At 43.2% G+C, this 20703-nt stretch overlaps 1 protein-coding gene across 2 annotated transcripts in view; it reads right to left on the bottom strand.

Moving 5' to 3' along the window:
* Positions 1–4961: 4961 nt before the first annotated feature.
* LOC138285129 (interleukin-18-like) overlaps positions 4962–20703 on the bottom strand; it is a 126846-nt gene continuing 111104 nt past the window's right edge. For both annotated transcript variants that reach the window (XM_069224696.1, XM_069224697.1), the window contains one exon: positions 4962–5437. In XM_069224696.1, coding sequence (XP_069080797.1) covers positions 5219–5437 — 219 coding nt within the window. In that variant the 3' untranslated portion in view covers positions 4962–5218. The remainder of the gene's footprint in view (positions 5438–20703) is intronic.

The following is a 20703-nucleotide window of genomic DNA, read 5'->3' as shown; positions in this document are numbered from 1 at the left end:
CACATGAGCCATTGTCGCTTCCAGACACAGGTCACAGCAGCACTTGCAGTGTAGGTCCTCTACTGTTGAAGGTCAGGTAGCAAGTGAGTGAACAGATAGAAAATGGCGACTGCCTACCACAACGGCGCACAACGCCAGCGGAATTACCTAATTTCCACTTGTCCATCCCCACAGGTCAGGCAGCCGCCATTTCAGGGGGGTACCTAACTGCATCACAGCAGACATTGGCACAGCAACTGACTCTCAGTTTCACATACAGGTTCTGTAAAGTAAAAGATGCATCATTATTTCAATTGATGTGTGAATAAGACCCTCTGCTCACCGTTTTCTACCATAGTCTTCTGCCGCTGAGGATGAATATGAGATGGGGACATCCTCCAGTGTACAGACCCCTGGTGGACCTTGCGACTATGGAGGACAGACACTTTATCCTAACCTACAGACTTGATCGGGCCACAATCCAAGAACTGTGTGCCCAATTGGAGGCATACCTGATGTCAGCTATCCGCCAACCCACAGGTATCCCCCCTCTAGTGCAGGTCCTGTCAGTGCTCCATTTCCTGGCAAGTGGTTCCTTCCAAACAACAGTGGCCATGGCATCAGGGATGTCTCAGCCAATGTTCTCAAACGTGTTGACCAGAGTGTTGTCAGCCCTGCTGAAACACATGTGCAGCTACATTGTTTTTCCCCAGGTGGAGGATTTGGCCACAATGAAAGCTGACTTTTATGCCCTGGGACATATCCTCAACATTATTGGTGCCATAGATGGTACACATGTAGCATTTGTCCCACCCCGGAGAAATGAACAAGTGTTCAGGAATAGAAAAAGCTATCACTCTATGAATGTGCAGATGGTGTGTTCGGTGGACCAGTACATCTCCCATGTGAATGCCAAGTTTCCTGGCTCAATGCATGATGCCTTTATCTTGAGGAATAGCAGCATCCCATATGTGATGGGCCAACTCCAGAGGCACCGGGTGTGGCTAATAGGTGAGCCTAAGGTCACCACCCAGTATAAGTTTGTGTCTGGGTATGTGGTTGTCCCTAAGGGTTAGTGTGTGTCTAACAGGTATCCCTCGATATTTGCAGGTAACTCTGGTTACCCCAACCTCTCATGGATACTGACCCCAGTGAGGAATACCAGGACAAGGGCAGAGGAACGTTACAATGAGGCACATGGGCGAACAAGGGGGATCATTGAACAAACCTTTGGCCTCCTGACGGCCAGGTTCTGGTGCCTCCATTTGACCGGTGGATCCCTGTGCTACTCAGCCAAGAAGGTGTGCCAGATCATTGTTGTATGTGTCATGTTGCACAACCTAGCCTTGAGACGCCAAGTGCCTTTTCTGCAGGACAATGAGCCTGGTGGTGGTCTTGTGGCAGCGGTGGAGCCTGTGGACAGTGAGGAAGAGGAGGCAGAGGAAGAAGATGTGAACATAAGTAATATAATTCAGCAGTACTTCCAGTGACAGACAGGTAAGACACTGTAACTTCACTTTACATTTCAGTTTTCTGTTGGATATTGTACATGGCAGCCGGATTTCCCTATGTCTATGGCCTCTTACTGTACCCTTTGGCATCTCTATTTTCAGATCTCTGTGGCCCACTTTGGCTCCTGGTATGTTTACTGCTTCCCACTAAAGGTCATACCAGTGTATAAATCACTGTATATATGACGTGCAATGTTTTCAGAATGTTGTACTAATACATGGTTCAATCATTTGACAAACTCAAGATTAGTAATTGTTCCAAGGGTGTTTATTTAAGTGCTCATACTTAGAGGGGGATGTGCAATGAGCTGGGTGACGGTGGAGGAATGTCCAGTTAGAGTCCAGTCTCTTTGTATCAAAGGTGCATTGTCCAATGGGGCATAGGAAGGAGGGTAATGGCAGTTCAAGGTGGACAGGGTGACAGAGTCAGACAGAAGGGTGACTATCGGGCGACTCTTATTTCCTTGCGGGGGTCTTGGCAATGTTCTCTGGCTTCTGCCTGGGTCGCAGGTACCCTTTGCGGGGTGGTTCTCCTTCTGCAGTGGGTGAGGTGCTGGTTGCCTGTTGGTCCTGTGGCGGGGCTTCCTGTCCACTAGCGCCGGCGGAGGTGGAGGGCTGTTCTTCGGTGTGGCTAGTGTCAGGGGCCCGATGGTGTGCCACTGCCTCCCTCATGGTCTTGCCCATGTCTGCCAGCACCCCTACAATGGTGACCAGGATGGTGTAGATGTTTTTGAAGTCCTCCCTGATCCTCTGGTACTGTCCCTCCTGCTGCCGCTGGGTCTCCTGCAACTTGTACAGTATCTGGCCCATGGTCTCCTGGAAATGGTGGTATGCTCCCAGGATGTTGGAGAGTGCCTCCTAGAGAGTGGGTTCCCTGGGCCTGTCCTGTAGGGATGAAAACGTAGTGTTATTGTATCTGCGTGTGCCATCTTGTGCATGGGTATGTTTCCCTCTATGGTTGGTATTAGCAAGGCAGCTTTGGCTTGTGTGAGTTGTGCTTGGTTTGGCTAAGTGATTGTCACTAGTGTGCATGCCGTGGTGATGGGTGTCCATGCAGGTCTGGGATGGGGGTCCATGGATTGGTGTTACATGCAGAGCTTGGTTTTGGGATGGGTGGGTTGTGATGGTGGGATATATGTGAGGTGGTAGAGTGATGGGGTGAGGGTAGGGGTAGGAGTTTGTGATGGCATGCAGGTTGGGTGGGGAATATAGTAGTAAAGATTTGACTTACCAGAGTTCAGTCCTCCTGCTACTCCTGTGAGGCCCTCGGATGCATTATTGCCAAGACTTGCTCCTCCCATGTTGTTAGTTGTGGGGGAAGAGGTGGGGGTCCACCGCCAGTCCTCTGTACGGCTACCTTTTGTCTTGCAACCACGGAACGCACCTTCCCCCGTAGGTCATTCCACCTCTTCCTGATGTCATCCCTAGTTCTTGGGTGCTGTCCCACGGCGTTAACCCTGTCCATGATCCTCCGCCATAGCTCCATCTTCTTAGCAATGGACGTCTGCTGCACCTGTGATCCGAACAGCTGTGGCTCTACCCGGATGATTTCCTCCACCATGACCCTTAGCTCCTATTCTGAAAACCTTGTGTGTCTTTGGGATGCCATGGATGTGGTGTGCCATGGATGTGGTGTGAGTGATATGTGTGAGGATGTGTGGTGTGGTGTGAGGTGCGTGGGTGGTGTATGGGTGATGGTGTTGTGTGACTCAGATTGAGTGGGTGCTCCTGGCTTGTGTCTCTCTGTGTCAGCAATCTTTTTTTTCGTTGAAAGGGTTGTGGGTAATGTGGGTGGGTGTTTTATAGTGGTGTAAGTGTGTGGGTGCGGTGTGTGTATGTGTGTCAGGTGTGTGTAGTTTGAATTGTGCAATGTGGTGTAGTTTTGTAAGTGTGTGTGTATTTTGAGCGCGGCGGTGTGTACGGCCAATGGTTTACTGCGGTTGGAAGACCACTGCAGTGATTTGTGGGTCCGGATACTGTGGGCATATTCCTATTGGCGTAACGGTGTGGCTTTTGGTGCCACCAATTTATCACTGACCTTTGGTCAGGCGGACTTGTGTGGGTGTCTGTATAGTGGTGGATTTCTCAGTGTGGGTCATAATACCCGTAGGAGAATACCGCTGCGGTCACAGTATGTTGGCGGCCGTCAGCACGGCGGTAGGCAGCATTTACCGCCAGGGTTGTAATGAGGGCCATAATGTGCAAAGTCAGTCTGCAAGGATAACAGACCAAATCACATTGTATGAAAATGTCACTGCAAATGTATATAAGAATTTTAGCGGCAACAATGCACATCCCTGAGTCACTAGGCAAAAGGGTAGTAAAGGGCTGTTACCCCCTATCCTTATGACGTGAGAGGAACTGGATTAATGTTCTGCGACCAGTTATGGAACTATAAATCATTAAAAGGTAAAAACTGCCATGGGTGGCCATTAATGATTCACAAAGTGACAGCTATCCAGCACTAACACCATCCACAGTCCGAGGGACTACTATGGCCATCATGGGAAAACAACACAGCGTGAGATGTTCAAAGGCTTTTTGCAGCTGCACAGGGTCCAGTGCACAGAATTGGACCATTTGTGACTACAAAACAGCCTTTTGGTATGTAGCAAACACAAATGCAATTCAGTAACATGTTACAGAATCAGGATTTGGGTTTGGGATTACATAAGGAATTGGTATTTGGAAGGGGTGTGTTCAGGGTGTTCCTGCTGCATAGTGATTCAGAATTGGATGTGTTAATGTTTGTGAGCGAAATTAAACTACACAAAAGTAGTGGTGACCCATTTGCAAAGGCAGGGGGTTTATAATAGATACCTTCCCTTTGTGAATGTTACAGAAATATATCTTTAAGACTGCTTAGTTTAAAAAAATGTTTGTAAAGCTTTTCGTTTTTTTAAATGCATCTGTTCCTTTTAAGGAAACAAGCTGCGTTAAAAAAGATTGCTTTATTTACAAGCAGTCACGGATACGGGGTCTGGGATCCCTGTGATGGCAGCCAATCGAAGTGTATACCAATTTGCAAGCTACCTCTTAAATATGGATGAGGTAGGTCAAATTGTGGCCCACTAAAATTCTGTATTTTGTGAACCAACCTATTAGTACATGGTTCGGTTCACAAAATACCACTCTGGTCACAAAAATACTGGTTGCAAATTGTGACTAGTATTTTGCAACCAGTGTTTAGTACATTTGGCCCACATTTCCACTGACGGTGGCAAGCTCAGCTCACCGTGATATCTGTTCTACAACGTTTTGCAATTGCGACCCATGTGCCATTAAAAACCTGGCGTCACAATACTGTGCATTTAAAGGAAGAGGGATGGTGTCACATGAAAGCTTCCATATGTGTATGTGTGTCAGTGTCAAACCTTATAGGGGGAGGGTTTCATCTACGCTTAAGTCAAACTAAAGCCTAAAGAAAGCCTTGTTTCACTCCTGCTTTCTGTCATACAATATCAGTCTAAATGTAATTTATTCTGCTATTTTATTAGTCACAACTCCATTTCAGAGTATCATGCTGAGAGAGTGCAGCATCCAATAATTACTACTGAAATGTGCAACCTTTTGCCGACTCGTTGGTTAAAAACTCTTCCTATGTTCTCACTTGTCCAAGCAGGGTATGTGCCCAACTTTTATTAAAAAAACTTTTTTATTTATGTGTTGCTTTCGTCAAAACCCACAATGGTTAGTCCAAGAATTCTAAAATGCGATATGGCACGTCCTTAATTCATCCACTCTGCGTTGATCCTGCTTGTTTCATCAATGTCAGACTGTTCTACTTTCTTCAGATATAGGTTGTCATTTTCGTTGAAAGCGAGGAATAGACCTTCATGCAGTGAAGATTCAAACTTGAACGCATTCGGTATTCCATCCTTAAACAATTGTTGGTAGAATACATACTCGCTTTTTATTCCTGAGATGTTCTTAGGAGGTTCGCCTTCCTAAAGAGAGAAATACATAGATTAATTCAGTTTGCAAATGTCAGGTTACATGCATTTGAAATCAGAACCACGTGATTCAAGATGGCTTATCAAATATGTTTGTAGAGTAGCTCAATTTAGACTCTATATTTTGCACCTCACCATTGCGCAATTACACATTTATATTCAACATTATATTCATTGCGTGCCTTGATCATATTAACATGCGTGAAGCGTTTAGATGTATTAATGAAATGTAACCACTACAGAAACTAGAGATTTATATAAGCATGCACATATGTTCAGTGACATATGCTAACATGAATTAATTATATATGTTTTACACTTACACTTCAAGTTATAGTCACATATGTAAACATGTATTCTTTTATTCCATTTTGCATTTATTCCCTAAGTACACATGTGCAAGTACAGTATAATCATTTATTTGCGGTGCACATTAAATGCTTAGTGAAAGTTAGCCTGACTGCAGGTCTCATTTCGAAATGTATTTTGCTTTGTCAGCATGTTCTTTCTGTTCTCATGATTTTTGTTAGCTAGAGAAGGGAGCATTGTTTGTATTAAATGACTGAGCGTGGAGGGTGAGAAGTGAAAACCTGGCAAGGAGTGTGGAGACCTAGTTAGCAGATGAAGCCTTCTCATTATTATTTACCAGGAATGAGAGATGTTCAAAGTTCCTGTAACTGTCTAAGTTTGGTGGGATGGGAAACCTAGGTGATATTGCAAATGCACATCACGATTAATGAATTGATTGTTTCCTGGCGGTGTGGGAAAAGATACTAATGTTGCTCAAGATTCTGTTGCTTTTAACTAGTGTTTACATGGTTAATAGTTAGGACAGATTCCCTTAGCCTTCAAGGGTTCAGACCTCCCTGCTTCCTTTTATTCTTGTAAATGCAAAGCTTTATGCTAAACACTTGTTCCTTCTTCTGGAATACTTCTACTGAAGTCTTCACTATGCCGACACCTTCCTCAATTTCCCGCGACCCTCTATAAAACCATCTTAACTCCCTACTTAGCACCATGATTAGATGATCCTACAACTATCGTTTGTTTAGGAGAGAGAACAGAGGTTTCTTTATGGAACATCTATTTGTTAATCTCAGTTTCTGTATTGCAGTGGATGTGACTATTATGTAGTTTATTTTGCTATGGCTGTATCTACTGAGATTTTGCAGCTTGCCAACTGTATTGCTGTATTTTTTGAATATATTCTTGGACTATTTGAAAACTGGCTTGAACAATAATCTGAAATAAATCCTTGTTAACTACAGTCACTGATTCCTGGTCGTTATTGGGGAGTCATATTGGCTTCACAAGTCTGAAATGTATTATTGATATTGACTCCCTTTCAATGCTTCATGTCAACTTAAAAAGGTCCATACGACCAATGGGTAAATTCTTTAATGACTTCACCAAGAGATTGCGGTTTACTTCCCTGCGTGCTCACAGTTGCATCTAAAGAGAATCTCTACTGTTGGATAAATAGACTAAAGTTTATTGTTTACTGAAAATCTATTTCTTATAAAAATCATGCTCTTATTGTTCCTCAAATGAAATTCTCATGTAAAACAAAATAAAAAATAATATCTCCCTTGTGCTATGCCTAATGTGAGCCGGTGGTTGCAGGTGATGCCCACCAGCACCTTTTTCGGTGATCCAGCACTTATTTTTTACCAATAGACTTTAATCCAGAGCAAGAGAAAGAAAAGCACAAATTGGGAAAGAAGGAGGAAGAGAAGGACGGAAAAACAGTAGCAAGGGTAGAAGCAGGAATGAAAAGCTACCTGCAAGAGTGAGGTAAAGATTAAACAGGCATGTGATGGAATCAAGATGATACAGCCTTTGTATTTGACAACCTGACCATCAGTAGCGCCAGTCATGGGCTTCCAAGTAAAAACTGTGGACCTCACCACTTACTGTTTCACAAATTAAGCACTGCCCCTGTGGATCCTAGATCACTTTTCTCAAGTTGATGAGATTTTTATGGAATGATCGATATTACCAAATTGACCCTGAATGTTATATGCATGCCACCATTTTGTTTTTCTTATACTATTCTCTGACTATACCTTGTTTTAACACCAATACCCTCACTTGCTGCCTCTATTGCAAGATAGAAATATATCAAAGAGTATGCAGGAATGGTCTACGTTTCATATTCTGCTCTGCCAGTAAGAGGAGTCATGCTAGATGGCCTGTTGTTGGTGTTTAAAGACAACATAAGCTACAAATGTTACACCCCAAATGATTTAGAGATTAATGCCTAAATATTTTCACTTTGATATATCTGGTCAACCTTTGCTTCAGGAAAAGACGATCTTCCTGCCTAGCAGCTTATTCATTGTGCACTCAGATAGCAAGATAATATCCTTTCTATATTGTAATTTTTTTTTTCCAAGAATCTACAAGAACAATCAACAGCACTTCAGTGATAAAGCTAACTTTGGTAAAATAAAGGCATCATTACAAAGCTCTACAGAGCCAACTTTATATCAATGACTGTTGCCACTGGGTTCTCCCCAGTTGGCATGCTAGATCTTTTCCTGTTGTTAGTCTCCTGGTTTTTAGACTTTTTACTGTGGGTGAGTCGCACTACTAGTGTCTCACCCATGGTAACCACATGGTAAATAGGCTGCACATGTTTACTGTCAGTATCCACCTTTTAAGATAAGGCCATTGCAAAACAGCTATGGTAAGGTGTACTTGGCTGATTACACGCAAACCTCTATGCACACGTGTGCACATGTGAGTGTGCTGTGCATGTTAGACTCCTGTCATGCACTGCCCGGTAACTGTGCACAAGTAGACTAGTGCAGAAGGGACACTGAAAGTTTAGGCATCGACCAGGGGTAGGGCTAATAATATGTGCATTGATAGTTAAAGTCATTATTGTTTTCTGTTTATCTGCAGTGTTTCTGTGTTATACACATGGCTTAGAGTGCTGTTTTGTTCCTCTTACATGTACACAGTCCCGTAAGCATGCAACAGGAGTGAAATGCAAGTCACAAGATCCTAAATGTATACTTTATGGATCCTCCAGAATTTTCATATTTCTCTGGCTCAGCTCAAGTTTAGAGTCTACACCTTTTGTCACCCTGCTGGTCCAAGTTAATTACCCTGCTCCCAGCAGATGAAACAAAGGCCTCCCCACACAAAAGAAGTAGCTCACAGTGCTTCACTCAACTCCTGAGGAGGTAGGGGAAGGGAAGAAAATCTGAATCCGTTAATTAGCTGTCACACTGTACCAGGGTTGGTATGACCCAGGACGACTGAAAACAGCTTAGACAACTGGAAAGGGGGCTCCTCTTTGAAGGTTTGGTGGGGAAGTCCTTAGCAGTGATGTCGTTTAAGAGTGGAACTGAGGCACCCAGAAGAGATTTGAACAGCGACCACCTGATGGCCCCATCTTGAATTGTCCCAGCATGCTGTTCAGGAGGGTTGAGACAGAAGTGAAGGGGTGATGTGGCATTCTTGATTATAGTGACTTAAGGATGTTTTTTAACATGTTGTGAGAAATTGGGTTGTTGGATGACTGGGGTGTGAGCGCTGGTCAAGCTACAACCACAAGCCCTTGCAGTGTGACCCACAAAAAGTCAATAATTTAACCTGTGCTTAACCCTGTGTAGCTTGGCACAAAAAGTAGTCAGACTAAACTTAGGGGCAATGTGTTGAGTAACACAGTGAAAATACAACACAATCAAAACCCCAAACCAATTTAGAAAGATAGGGTACATTTTAATAAATGATTTGACGCCAAGGCTATAAAATTCAATTAGTGGAACCGAAGTTATGCTTTTTTAAAGTCTGAGTTTCAAAATAGCAAGCCCACAGTTTTGGAAAATGGCCACCTGGGCTCTTTTAGCACCATAAGTAAGCATCCAGTAGTGGAAGGAGACCACCCTGTACCCACTCAGGCTGGGTACAGGTGCGGGTTCAAGATGGTACGAGCCTGTTATGTCCCTGTGGCTCTGAACTGGAAGGAAGCTACACTAGTCCCTGGACTCACCTCTAAGTCCTGGGTGCAGGTGAAGATGCAGGGCTCCATAGCAGGGCTGTGCTCTGAAGACTGAAGGCAGCAAAGCAGTCCTTCCAGGTACAACAGCAGTCTGGCAGGGTGCACAACAGGTCACAGCAGCAGGTAGTCCTCTGAGAGTCCTTCTGCAGGTCCAGTAGTGAGCTTACGAGTGGGTCTGGGAGCCCTATTTTTATACCCTGGTGCCCTGCTCCTAGAAGTTTGAAGAAGTTCTGAAAGGGTTCCTTGAGGTTCCAGAAGTTTCCTGCCTCCCCTGTGTGGCTCCCAGCTGGCTGCACTGACAATATAGGGTCATTAAGCCTATTGTGTTGTGGCAGAGCCCAGCATATTCAGGTGTACGTGGGGCTGTGCCTAGGTCAACCCCCATCAAGTCATTTAATGGCCCAGTCAGGCTCTGCTCATCCCACGATTGTGTGGCTATCTGGGTTGAATCTACAAAGTTTCAACTGTCAGTTATGCCCAATCATGTGACCTAAGGCAGGCTGCAGGCAGAGGGTTAAGGGCTAGAAAAAAACACTTTTCTACATGTGGCATTTTCAAACTTGTAATGATAAATTCAACTTTCCCATTAAAGAGGGTTTATCATTACAAGTTCATAGATACCAAACATGATATATATACCACCTCTGGTTTAGGAGTTATAGCTTATTAGATATAATAAGCAATCCCCAATGTTATCCTGTAGGAGCTGTGGACCTCGCAGTAGTGAAAAACAAATGTGGGAGTTTTTTCAATACTCGCACATGAAAAACCATTTTAGGGGTGACTTATGTGTAATAAAAGGGGAGCGTGAGACTTGGCAAAGGGTTTTAAATGCCAAGTCGACATGACAGTAGGACACTGCCTTCAGGCTTAAATGGCTGGCTTAGGACATGTTTTAAAGTGCTACTTAAGTGGGTGGCACAATAAGTACTGCAGGCCCACTGGTAGCATTTAATTTACATGCCCTGGATATATGGTATACCCCTCTACAAGGGACTTACATGTAAATTAAATATGCCAATCAGGTATGTGCCAATCATACCATGTTTTAGGGAGACAGCACAAGCGCTTTAGCACTTGTTAGCAGTGGTAAAGTGCACAGAGTCCTAAGACCAACAAGCAAATATCCAGCAAAACGTAGAAGAAGGATGGCAAAAAGTTTGGGGGTGACCCTCTAGAGAGGGCCTTTTCCAACACATGTTTCTCTTTAAGTATTATAAACCTTTGATAAAGCCAATCAGCTTGCCAGACTTGTTGTGTTGACTCCTTAACAAAGCCAAGAGGCTTGCTTTATTTAAAGTGATCTCCCTTATATTGTAATATTCTATCTGTGTAGGTGGGGGCAGGGGGCTATTGTGATTTTGACATACTTTGATTTTGGGGGTCATGAACCATTAGGGGTTAAATGTGAAGTGCATTTTGCCAGTATTGGGGGCAGGACTACACATCCCAGGATTCGCTGACACCAGGAGGTGGAACCAGCTTTTCTAGTGCTGAGTTGGTGCATAAAAACAGCAGGTATTCACGTGGCACAGGATGTGACTGGGCACCTGCCCGAGGCTAATATGTGGCCAGGAGTGGGCCTGTCTGCACCATTCTGTGTGTGTTCAAGCCTGGGCTGGGTTACTCCTCTTGGCCCATGGAGCTGGGACTCAATTAACTAACTGGAAAGGTAACACTATTTTATTTAATAGCGTTCCCTACTTGCCTTCAACTGACTTTCAAGTTTTCCCATATTGTGTCTGTTTTTGTAACCATGGATAAAAGGAAGCACAATTCCCCACATGAAGGCCATAGGAACGAAAAAGGTATGCCTTCAAACTCAATTAAAAACTGTCTGGCTTTGGTAATGGCTGCAATCACCTCAGAAATAGAGCTTGTGGAAGCAAGACACCACCCTGCACCAGCCTTGTTTATTGGTCAAAACCACCAGATTTCCATTGTAGGGGATGCTTCCATCGATGGGGAGAACAGAACCCAAGATGTTTTTTAAAGGATCAAGTTTCCCCAGTTGTAAGCAGAGGAGGGCTAGAAGTGAAGGGTCATGTCTCAGGGGTCTCCCCACTTGATCAAATCAAAACATTTCTGTGACATTTTTTTGCTTCCAGACCAGACTGGAACTAATGTTTACATTCACAGCTACATCTGCCTTTCCACCAACCGGTAGAGCTAATAATAGCTATTCTTGTAGGGAAGAGCAGGTCAGAGCCAAGTCACGGAAAGGGTGGGCTAATGGGCAATTAGAAAAGAAAGCGGAGTTACTCAGTGGTAAAATAATTTCTACCATCCACTTCTACAGAACTTTCAGAATTTGAGCACAGGAGTGCAGAACTTCTTGCTAAGCAACTAGTGATGCTGATAAAGTTTTTCAATGCTTCTTCCTCGAAATACAAGGTAAATTATGAGATATGATTGGCAGGCTAATTTTACATTTTACAGTCTCAGTCAACTGTCTCTGTAACCCATCATTGAGGCTGCACGCCCGCATCCTCGTGGCCATGAGGGCCCGGAGATCATCCCCCGTCATTAGCCAATCAAGAAGGGTCTGCATTGGTTGCCTTGGCCCAGAACACAATCCCACCCATTTCTGGGCATGATAATACAAGCCGCAGCATTGAATCATCTATTAGCTCCAGCTTTAGTTCTACTACCTCAACTGGTAAAATATTTGGTGCAGTTGGCTCCTTCTCTGTGCTGACTGTAACCCCTACATCGTCTTATTAGAGGATGTCCCCTTGGAAGAGCCTTCACGAAAGGAAGATCATCGGGCACTTAAAAATAAAGTTGTTTGTGGCTTAAAACACGCTCCAGGTGAGAAGGTGACCACCACACAGAAATTCTTTTGGTGAGAACAATCTTTTGAGTTGACAAGTCACAAAAAAAACTCAAAAGGAGTTTGTGTGATGATAAATTTTAAGCATCCGCATAACCTATTACAGCAACTTCATCCATTAATTTTGAATCAGGAGCACTGCAGTTTAGGTATATTTACAGAACCAATGGTAACCCCTCTCAATTACAACCTCCGCAAATGACGTGAAGAACCCCCACATCCAGTGGATTTTGTCCTGAAAACGAGCAATAAGTTTGAGTTCCTCGGCTCAACTGAGCAAGTATATTGACTGTGCGCTAACAATGTTCCTGCTTTCGAACGTCTATAGCCCTCACGGCCAACATCAGGTCCAGTATTTAACCCTAAATCATCATACTCCAACGGGGTGCCTGCAGCTTCTTATATGGCCTTCAACCTCATGTCAGATTTAGGCCCAGATTTATGGTGGCCTAGTGCCATTCCAACATCACATTAGTGTCATTTTTAAAAATCTGATATGGCATTAGAAGGGCAAAAACGGAGCGCCATATTTACAAAGTAGCGCAATACTTGAATTACGTCACTTTGTAACCCTTGCTGCCACATTATGCCTGCACAAGGCATAATGTATGCAAGGTGGGTGCTCCGGCTCTAGGGGGGCATACAAATGGCGCAAAGGAATCAACGAGATTCCTTTGCACCATTCGTATCAGCATTTTTTAACGCCTGCTAAGTGCAGGCGTTAAAAAGAGGCTCCCATTGTGTTCGATGGGTCTCTGGGTGCTTTGCAGAATTAACGTCAACATTTTTGACGCTAGTCCTGTAAAGCGCCTAACTAGTGTAAAAAATGATGACGCTAGTCCCCCTGACTACTGCCATGGTGCGCCATATTTTAAATACGACCCACACAACATGGCCTTAGGGGAGTGCTAAGGGGTGCATGAAAAATGGCACGCACTAGGTGCAGTGCCACTTTTTCCTAAATCTGGCCCTCATTTTGTGGAATATTGATGGTTACCATTCCAAATTGCCCAACTGGATTGACTTTGTCTCCGGTTTTGATATAATTTGCTGCCAGGAGATTTGGGCCCTTGACCAATGTGATCTAAACAATTTTCTTGCATTTCTTCTAGCTGTACAATACAACTAAGCCAGGGCCAATGGTGATCTGGTAACTTTGGTGGCATTGAAATATTCAAACTTGTATGCAAAGGAATTTGCCTCTTCTCTCTGTTAACATGTGTTATTATTTAGATGTCCAGACAAGTTTGACTTAGTTTTGATTAACAGTTAGTTCAATGTTTTCACCTCACAAGTGGCAGATGAGTTTGTGGTATGTTTGATGGACTATCTGGCCAAACATAAGAGGGAGGTGTTCATCTTGTGGGCAGTGAATTTTAACTTATGGGAGTGCAGTGCTTCCTATGCTACGATTTGTGGTTACCAAGATTTGGAGGGATGGTGGTTGACATGTTTTAGGTACATCACCTATAATGAGGTTTTTACTATGGTAACATTGCCAACCTATTTGGTTTTTGCCCATGATTTTGGGGCCCCAGACATTATTGTGCCTTCTACTTTCAAGGAGTCAGGAAATTACAGTAATATTGATTTTATATACTTATCCGGAACTCTGGCCCACTGCTGAGATAATTTAAAGTGAGGGCCTCTCCTTACTTAATTTAAAAAAAAAAAATTGCATTGGGAAATACTTTGAGACAAAATGTGGCCACTGATTACTCCAAATATTTACGATATTACAATCAGATAGAAATATGGCAACAAAGTAGAATCCCTGTATTTTGTACTTATTGGGAATAGGGATGCCATTGCAGTGTGCCTTTCCCTAGAAGAATACCCCAGGACTATTATTGAAGCTTACAATAAGTCAGTTTCTTCCATGTTGTGCATTGGTAAGCCCCCTAAACCCAGCCCATTGCACAGATGGTTTAACCATGCATGTACTGTTGCCCACAAACATCTGAAATTAGTTTTACATATCTCCCCTCACTCTAAACCTGATATTGTCATCACTCTCAGGGCTTATAAGGAGGTTCTAGCCCTTGAGAAAGTCGAAATCAGGGTCAAGCTTGAGCAGACATGGAAAAAGCTGGGCAGTGTAAAGATTCAGCAGCCTTCTATAAAATTGTCAACCTCCTCTTTTTTACTAACTACGATAGGCCCAGGCTGAATCGTCCATAGCCTCACAGACATGGGTTGAGCACTTCCCCAGTATATTAGATTCATCCTGCAGTGTCTCAGAGGCTCACAGACATGGGTTGAGCACTTCCCCTGCATATTCGAGTTATCCTTAAGTGCCTTCTTAGGTGAATCTATCACTGTTAGAGATGTAATTCTAGCAATCAATAGATGACCGAAGGACAAAGCACCTCGCTGGGAGAGTCCCTGGACAGGCCTTTTTAAAGAAAACGTACTTGTCTGGACCCCTCTGTTCACTAATGATATTAAGGCAGCAATTAAAGGTCCATTGCCTCCATCATGGAAGGAGGCTATTATAGTTCCTATTTTTAAAAATGAGAGCAGACACCTGCCAAGTTGCTATGCCTGATTTTGTTATTAAACAGCACTGATAAAATTATAGGGAGGGTAATACTGCAAAAGGATAGAGGAGTGGGAAAGATCCTCTCCGATGTTCAGTTCGGATTCCGCCTAAGGTTGGGTACTGTGAAGGACAGTTTAAACTTGCACTAATATATATATATTAATATTGGGAAGTATGTAAAGGCTAGGAGAGAGGCCATTCAGCTGACTTTCATGGATATCTCCTATGCCCTTGACATGGCTCTTCACTCCAAGTTGTTGAACATAATGGAGAGAATGGGCTTTCAGTGACCCACTTTGCCGCTTGCACTGGCACACTTCGGCTAAAGTGCACTTTGGGACAAACGGTGAACTCACATCAAGTCTACTAGAGGGGTGCACCAAGGCTGGGTTATGGCTCCCTTTTTATTTCTTGTCTATTCTTGTCTATAAAGGAGCTGCCCAGCCAGGGTGCTCCGAGGCAGAGAAGAAGTCTCTGCCTGCTGTCTCCAACCCGGCAACGCAACTAGTGCCTAGAGAAACTAGTGCGCATGTGTGTTTGGCTGGCACCAGGGGCTGGCTAAACATACATATGCACTTCGTGCTCGTCACAGCCCCATGGCCCTGCCACTTTTACTATAAAACGATAATAAACGTAGTTATTATCATTTTATAGTACATTTTGCAGCTGCTGACGGGGGCGGGGGTCACCGCTGCTTCTACCCTTAACTGCCATTCTGAGGTAGATCTAGGTTACATCGAAGACCACATCAGATTGAGTCCGTTAATATTATGAGTGAGGGTATGGAGTAAACCTGCGGGTGTACTGTACTATCTCTGTTTGCCTGGCGCTAGATGCAATCCCGTGGCTTGCATATATTAAAAAATAAATTTACAACTTTAAGGGTTCTGGATTAATTTACTCATCCGGACTGTATCACTAACACCACATGTGACCCAGTTAAAAGCCGGTACCATTCTTTTAATCGCAATACTCAGACAAATGCGCTTCAAAATTTCCAGACATGCGGTATCTGAAACCAATCATATTTGCCATTAGCCCCCATGTGGTTGCCATTAATAATACATAATACAGATTTCCGCACCCAGCACTATTCACTTTATTTTGTTTTCTTGTTTGTACACCTCATGTAGGAAACGCTTTTTAGTTTCCCTTTTAAAGAAACAAGCCATAGTCACTATGAAGAAGCCTTCAGCCACTTACAGCCACTTACAGCAGCTAGACAGCCGTCAAACTTGTTCTGCTGTCTTAAGCTAAATGAGACGTGCTATAATAAAAGGAAGACATATAGAACAAGAGTAGCACATTAGCTGTTTTAAAAAAATTGCTATTTTATGCTTTTTCTTTCCATTCTTAACGTATGTCTCTCTGTAATCTTTCCCCTGAGTTTTAATGAGGTGTAATAATGTTCTTGCAACAAACATCGATCACCTTATATTGCTTTGTATAGTTTTTTTTTTAATCATAAATGTTTTTATTTCAGTTATTTACCATAGATCGATAGACTTTGAGTTTGAAATGTTGCCTAGAGTCACATAAATTCAAGACCCTTAACAGTGGTTCCCAACCTTTTGACTTCTGTGGACCCCACTTTATCTTTACTGGAACCGGGCGACCCCCACTGAATCATAATTCGAATGCGGAGACCCCCTAAAGAGTTATTACTGAAAGCTGGTGACCTAATCTGTTAATATTATTTAATTTTCTAGAGTCGCGGACCCCCTGAGGGGGCTTTGCGAACCCCCAGAGGTCCCCGGCCCACAGGTTGGGAACTATAATATTTAGAAGTTTTTTATACAGTTTTTCAATAGTTGTTCTCTTGTTTATCATAGATGTATTTTACTTATTAAGGTACTTTGATACCATAATATCACTTTTAAACTTTTCCACTGGTTACTGTATGTACTTTTGTTTTTTAATTTTTTAATGAAAACTACACTCCTACATATGGCTAGTATTGGCGGAATTAAGATGATTTAACATTACTGACTGACTGCAGAATATCATCTAAGGCATTTTCAATCTGCGTTATATATATTCTTGTAAAATGGTGCATAAGATATAGTAGTGTGTGTAATAAATGTACTTTTTATTTTCTAAAGAAAAAAGCGATGACTGGACAATCATTCATTGAGGATTAGTATTGCACACCAGAATGCTTTGCTTTGCTACTCCCATAGAGTCAAGTGCTACCATAGGGTGTTTGGTTCCCAGCATTACTTGTTCAGCTTATACATCTGCACAACTAATAACCTAATTTCTTAAAATGACCCTTGCCGCTTTAACTCTTGCATGCTTTATACACAGTGATCCCACAATGTGTATCATGTTTTATAATATTTGTGTGGACAGTCCGTGCTTTATAAACTGTTCATTCGGCTTCAGAACAAATGTGCATCCACGAGCCTAGGCATCGTCAGGTGTGATCAGTGCCTGGCAGGTTCATATTTCACCATCAGCAGATCTATTGGCACAAGGTGGCGAGAAGTTGAGCCATGCAGTCCCTCTTGTTTCACCCCAACATTGTGTGCTTAGGGTCAGGGGGCAAAGTGTACTTTACTATCTTGCTTAAGGTGGTGTATATTAAGGTCAAACAGCAGGCAGTCTTTGGACATGTCCACATCATATGAAAGAAGACAGCCTTTTCTCTCTGCAATGCGCGCATGAGGAGTCTTTTCAATTACATATGTGCCAGAGTCAGGTTAGATCAGAATATATTCGGTGAAAGCACTTGAACTGAAATAGTTGTAGTTTGACTGATATAGCCAGACATCTGGCAGCCATTTTGGTCTCAACCCATTCCTCGTCCTCAAGAGGACCAATGTCCGCTTGGCATCTGTCTCTCAGGTGCAACAGAATGTCTATTGTATTTATCACTAGATATCTATATATACCTGATATACCTTTCTCTTTATGTGGTTCCATTACAATTTTGGGGACAAGTATGCTGTACTCTAGGGTTTCTTGCAGCAATGAAAGATAGGTTGATTTGATTGTTGAAGTTGCAAACAGAGTAGGATTTGGGAGGAGTGTAATTCATATTTGTCTATCAATTGGGCTGATCAGGTCCCATGGCCCAAACCCAGTGGGACCTGAGACATGAGGTAGCCAGGTTCCCCTCCATGAGGGATATTCCCTTGTGATCCTTTTAATTAATTTGATGTACTTTAGTGCCACTGTTAAAAATCATGCAGATCCTTGAGGGCTCTGGAATCCCTCTTGAGTTTTTTGTGCCAGACAGGATCGCACCAGGGGTCCATGTCTTAAGGAGGTTTCTTTTAGTTCATATGTGGGTTCTTTAATATCTCCATAAACCAGTCATTAATGACCACTAGTTGTGTGGCTCAGTAGTATAAGTGGAGGTCCAGTATTCCAAGTTTCCAGTCATATAGGGCATGGATACATTTGGCCCACAGAATCTTCCTGAGCACAGCATTGATGTTGTTAAAAAGTGTCTTGGGCTGTGTGAAAGGGAAGTTCTGGACTACCTAGAGGAACCTGGGTAGGATCACCATCTTAAGGCCCATAATCAAGAGGGGATGCTTAACCTAGGCCCACAAGTCTCATTTAGTTTTTACCTGTAATGATGCAGTTAAGTGCCTAGCATACCCGTGGTTCTGTAGTTGTGTGAATGTCTAGATATGTAAAGTGAGTTCCTACTCCTCCCAGATGTGTGCATGTCGGAAATTCGGAGTACTATAAAGTGCTTGAGATTTATTGTGACTTGACATAGTTAGTGTGGAGGCCCAAGACATCTTCAAAGACCACAAGCATTTCCAGTAAATGCGGTGTAGAGCATTCCTCCTGCTGCACGTATACCAGGAGGTCATTGACAAATAATGACATCCAGTCCTCATGACCTGAAGGCTATTTAATCCCCCATAGTACCGCATCCTGTTGGATCCATTCTGCTAAAGGCTCTGCAACAAGAGTGAAAAGGAGTGTAGAAAGAGGGCATCCTTGTTGTGTACCCCTATCAAGCAGAGCGGGTGAGCAGCAACTCATTGAGTTTATCAGGACTAAGGCTGCTGCCCTATTCACTTCATCCACTTTGGCCATGAACACCTGAAGCCTCCATATACAGTGAGGGATGCCGCAGCCTGGCATGAAGTAATTCTGACCATCGTGAATCTTGAACATTATTATTAATTGTGTAGCCATTATCATTGACAAAATCTTAGCCTCTGAGTTAATCACTGAACTAGACCTCTGCGAGGTAGATTCCCTTGGGTCCTGTCCTTGTTTAGGAATCATCACGATTGTGGCTTCCCACAAATCAGCTGGTAGCTGTCCCTCCCTTATCGCCTCCTCACACATATCAAAAAGGGGTATGGCCAGTATAAACAAGTATTTCTAAAAGAATACTGAATAGGTTCCCTGCTGCAGGGAACCTATTAGGGTCCTGTGGGTCCTGACCCCATTCAGGGCAGTAATCACCTCCTGAACTTCTTCAAGCAACAGGGAGTTGGGTTGGGGTGGTGTCATTATTTTGGAGTGGACATAATGACTTGACTATCAGGTCATGCGCTATAGGGTGAGGTTGCTCTGCCAATGAGTGGATGGTGTAGTGTAAAAGTCAATATAATAATTAGCAAAGGCCTCAGAAATTGCTGTGGCATTTGGTACTCATTTGCCATTGTGTTGATGTAACTGAGGAATCAACTGAGCTCAGTGTCATGTTTTACTAGCCAATACAGCAGCTTGCCTCACTTGTCACCTCATTCATATATGGTTGTAGCCGGAGCTAAAGGTCTCTACTGCTGGGTCTATACTAATATTGAAGCTCCTGGCCACTACTAGTCTCCTAGCCAGAATTAGATTGTTGGTCCTTATAGGTTTTAGGCACCACTAGAGGAAAGGACATCTGGAGGAGAATGGTTCCACTACTCAAACAGCTTGTGTACCTTACGTGGTAGACTCATGTTTATCCATATATGTTCAGGAACATGCAGTCGTTGCCCACTAACTGAGTTTCCTGGAGCAAGAGGACAGGGCTAAGTTTCTGGGGAATTGAGGACTGCTGCATTCTTAAATTGTTTAATAAACATATTAAAATTCCACAGGAGGAGCAAAATGTGTTTGTCTATTGTGTTCTGAGTCAACATAAGGTTAGATGCAGTTTGGTTGACCAATGTGTAAGCTGTCATGTAGTGCATGCGATAATATAACCCTTACTCACCCAACAGTAGTTGTGACAAGTAACCCTGACCCAACTATCCCCCCCACACTTCGACAATTGAGGCATCTGTGGCCTAAAAGCATAACTGCGTTAATTAAGGCACCTCCACAATATCGACGAAGGAACAAATGTAACAGTAACTATTAGACCTGTCAGCCTTAGAATGGCCTTTCCCCAGACCTTTTCCATTACTCCTCCTGTTTATGCTGAATTTGTTTTTGTTGGCCTCCGGACTCTACACAGTTTAACTCTGCTAACCAGTACTAAGGTACTTGTGTCCTCGCCTTTAAACATGATGAAAATGGCTCAATTGGCACATTTAATTTACTTGTAAGCCACTAGTAAAACAGTACTGCATGTACCCAAAACCTGTAAATTAAATTCTCCTAGTGGGCCTGCGGGACTTATTGTGCCATCCACTTAAGTTGTCCATTAAAAACATCTCAGGCCTGCCATTGGAGCCTGTGTGTGCTGCTATTACCCCTGGCACAAGGAACCTTTCATAGGGCTAAACCTCCCTTTTTAATAAATGTAAGCCACCCCTAGGATAGGCCCTAAAAACAGTGTGTGCAGTGCATTTATAAAGTTGAACATGTACTTTCAAGTTTTACATGTCCTGGTAGTTAAAACTTACTAAATGCATTTTTCACCACTGTGGGGCCCAATTCTCCCTAAGGAAAGCATTGGGTTAATT

The sequence above is a fragment of the Pleurodeles waltl genome, chromosome 3_1 (assembly GCF_031143425.1).
Source record: "Pleurodeles waltl isolate 20211129_DDA chromosome 3_1, aPleWal1.hap1.20221129, whole genome shotgun sequence".
Classification (NCBI taxonomy): Eukaryota; Metazoa; Chordata; class Amphibia; order Caudata; family Salamandridae; genus Pleurodeles; species Pleurodeles waltl.
This window is presented reverse-complemented; position numbering and strand designations above follow the sequence as displayed.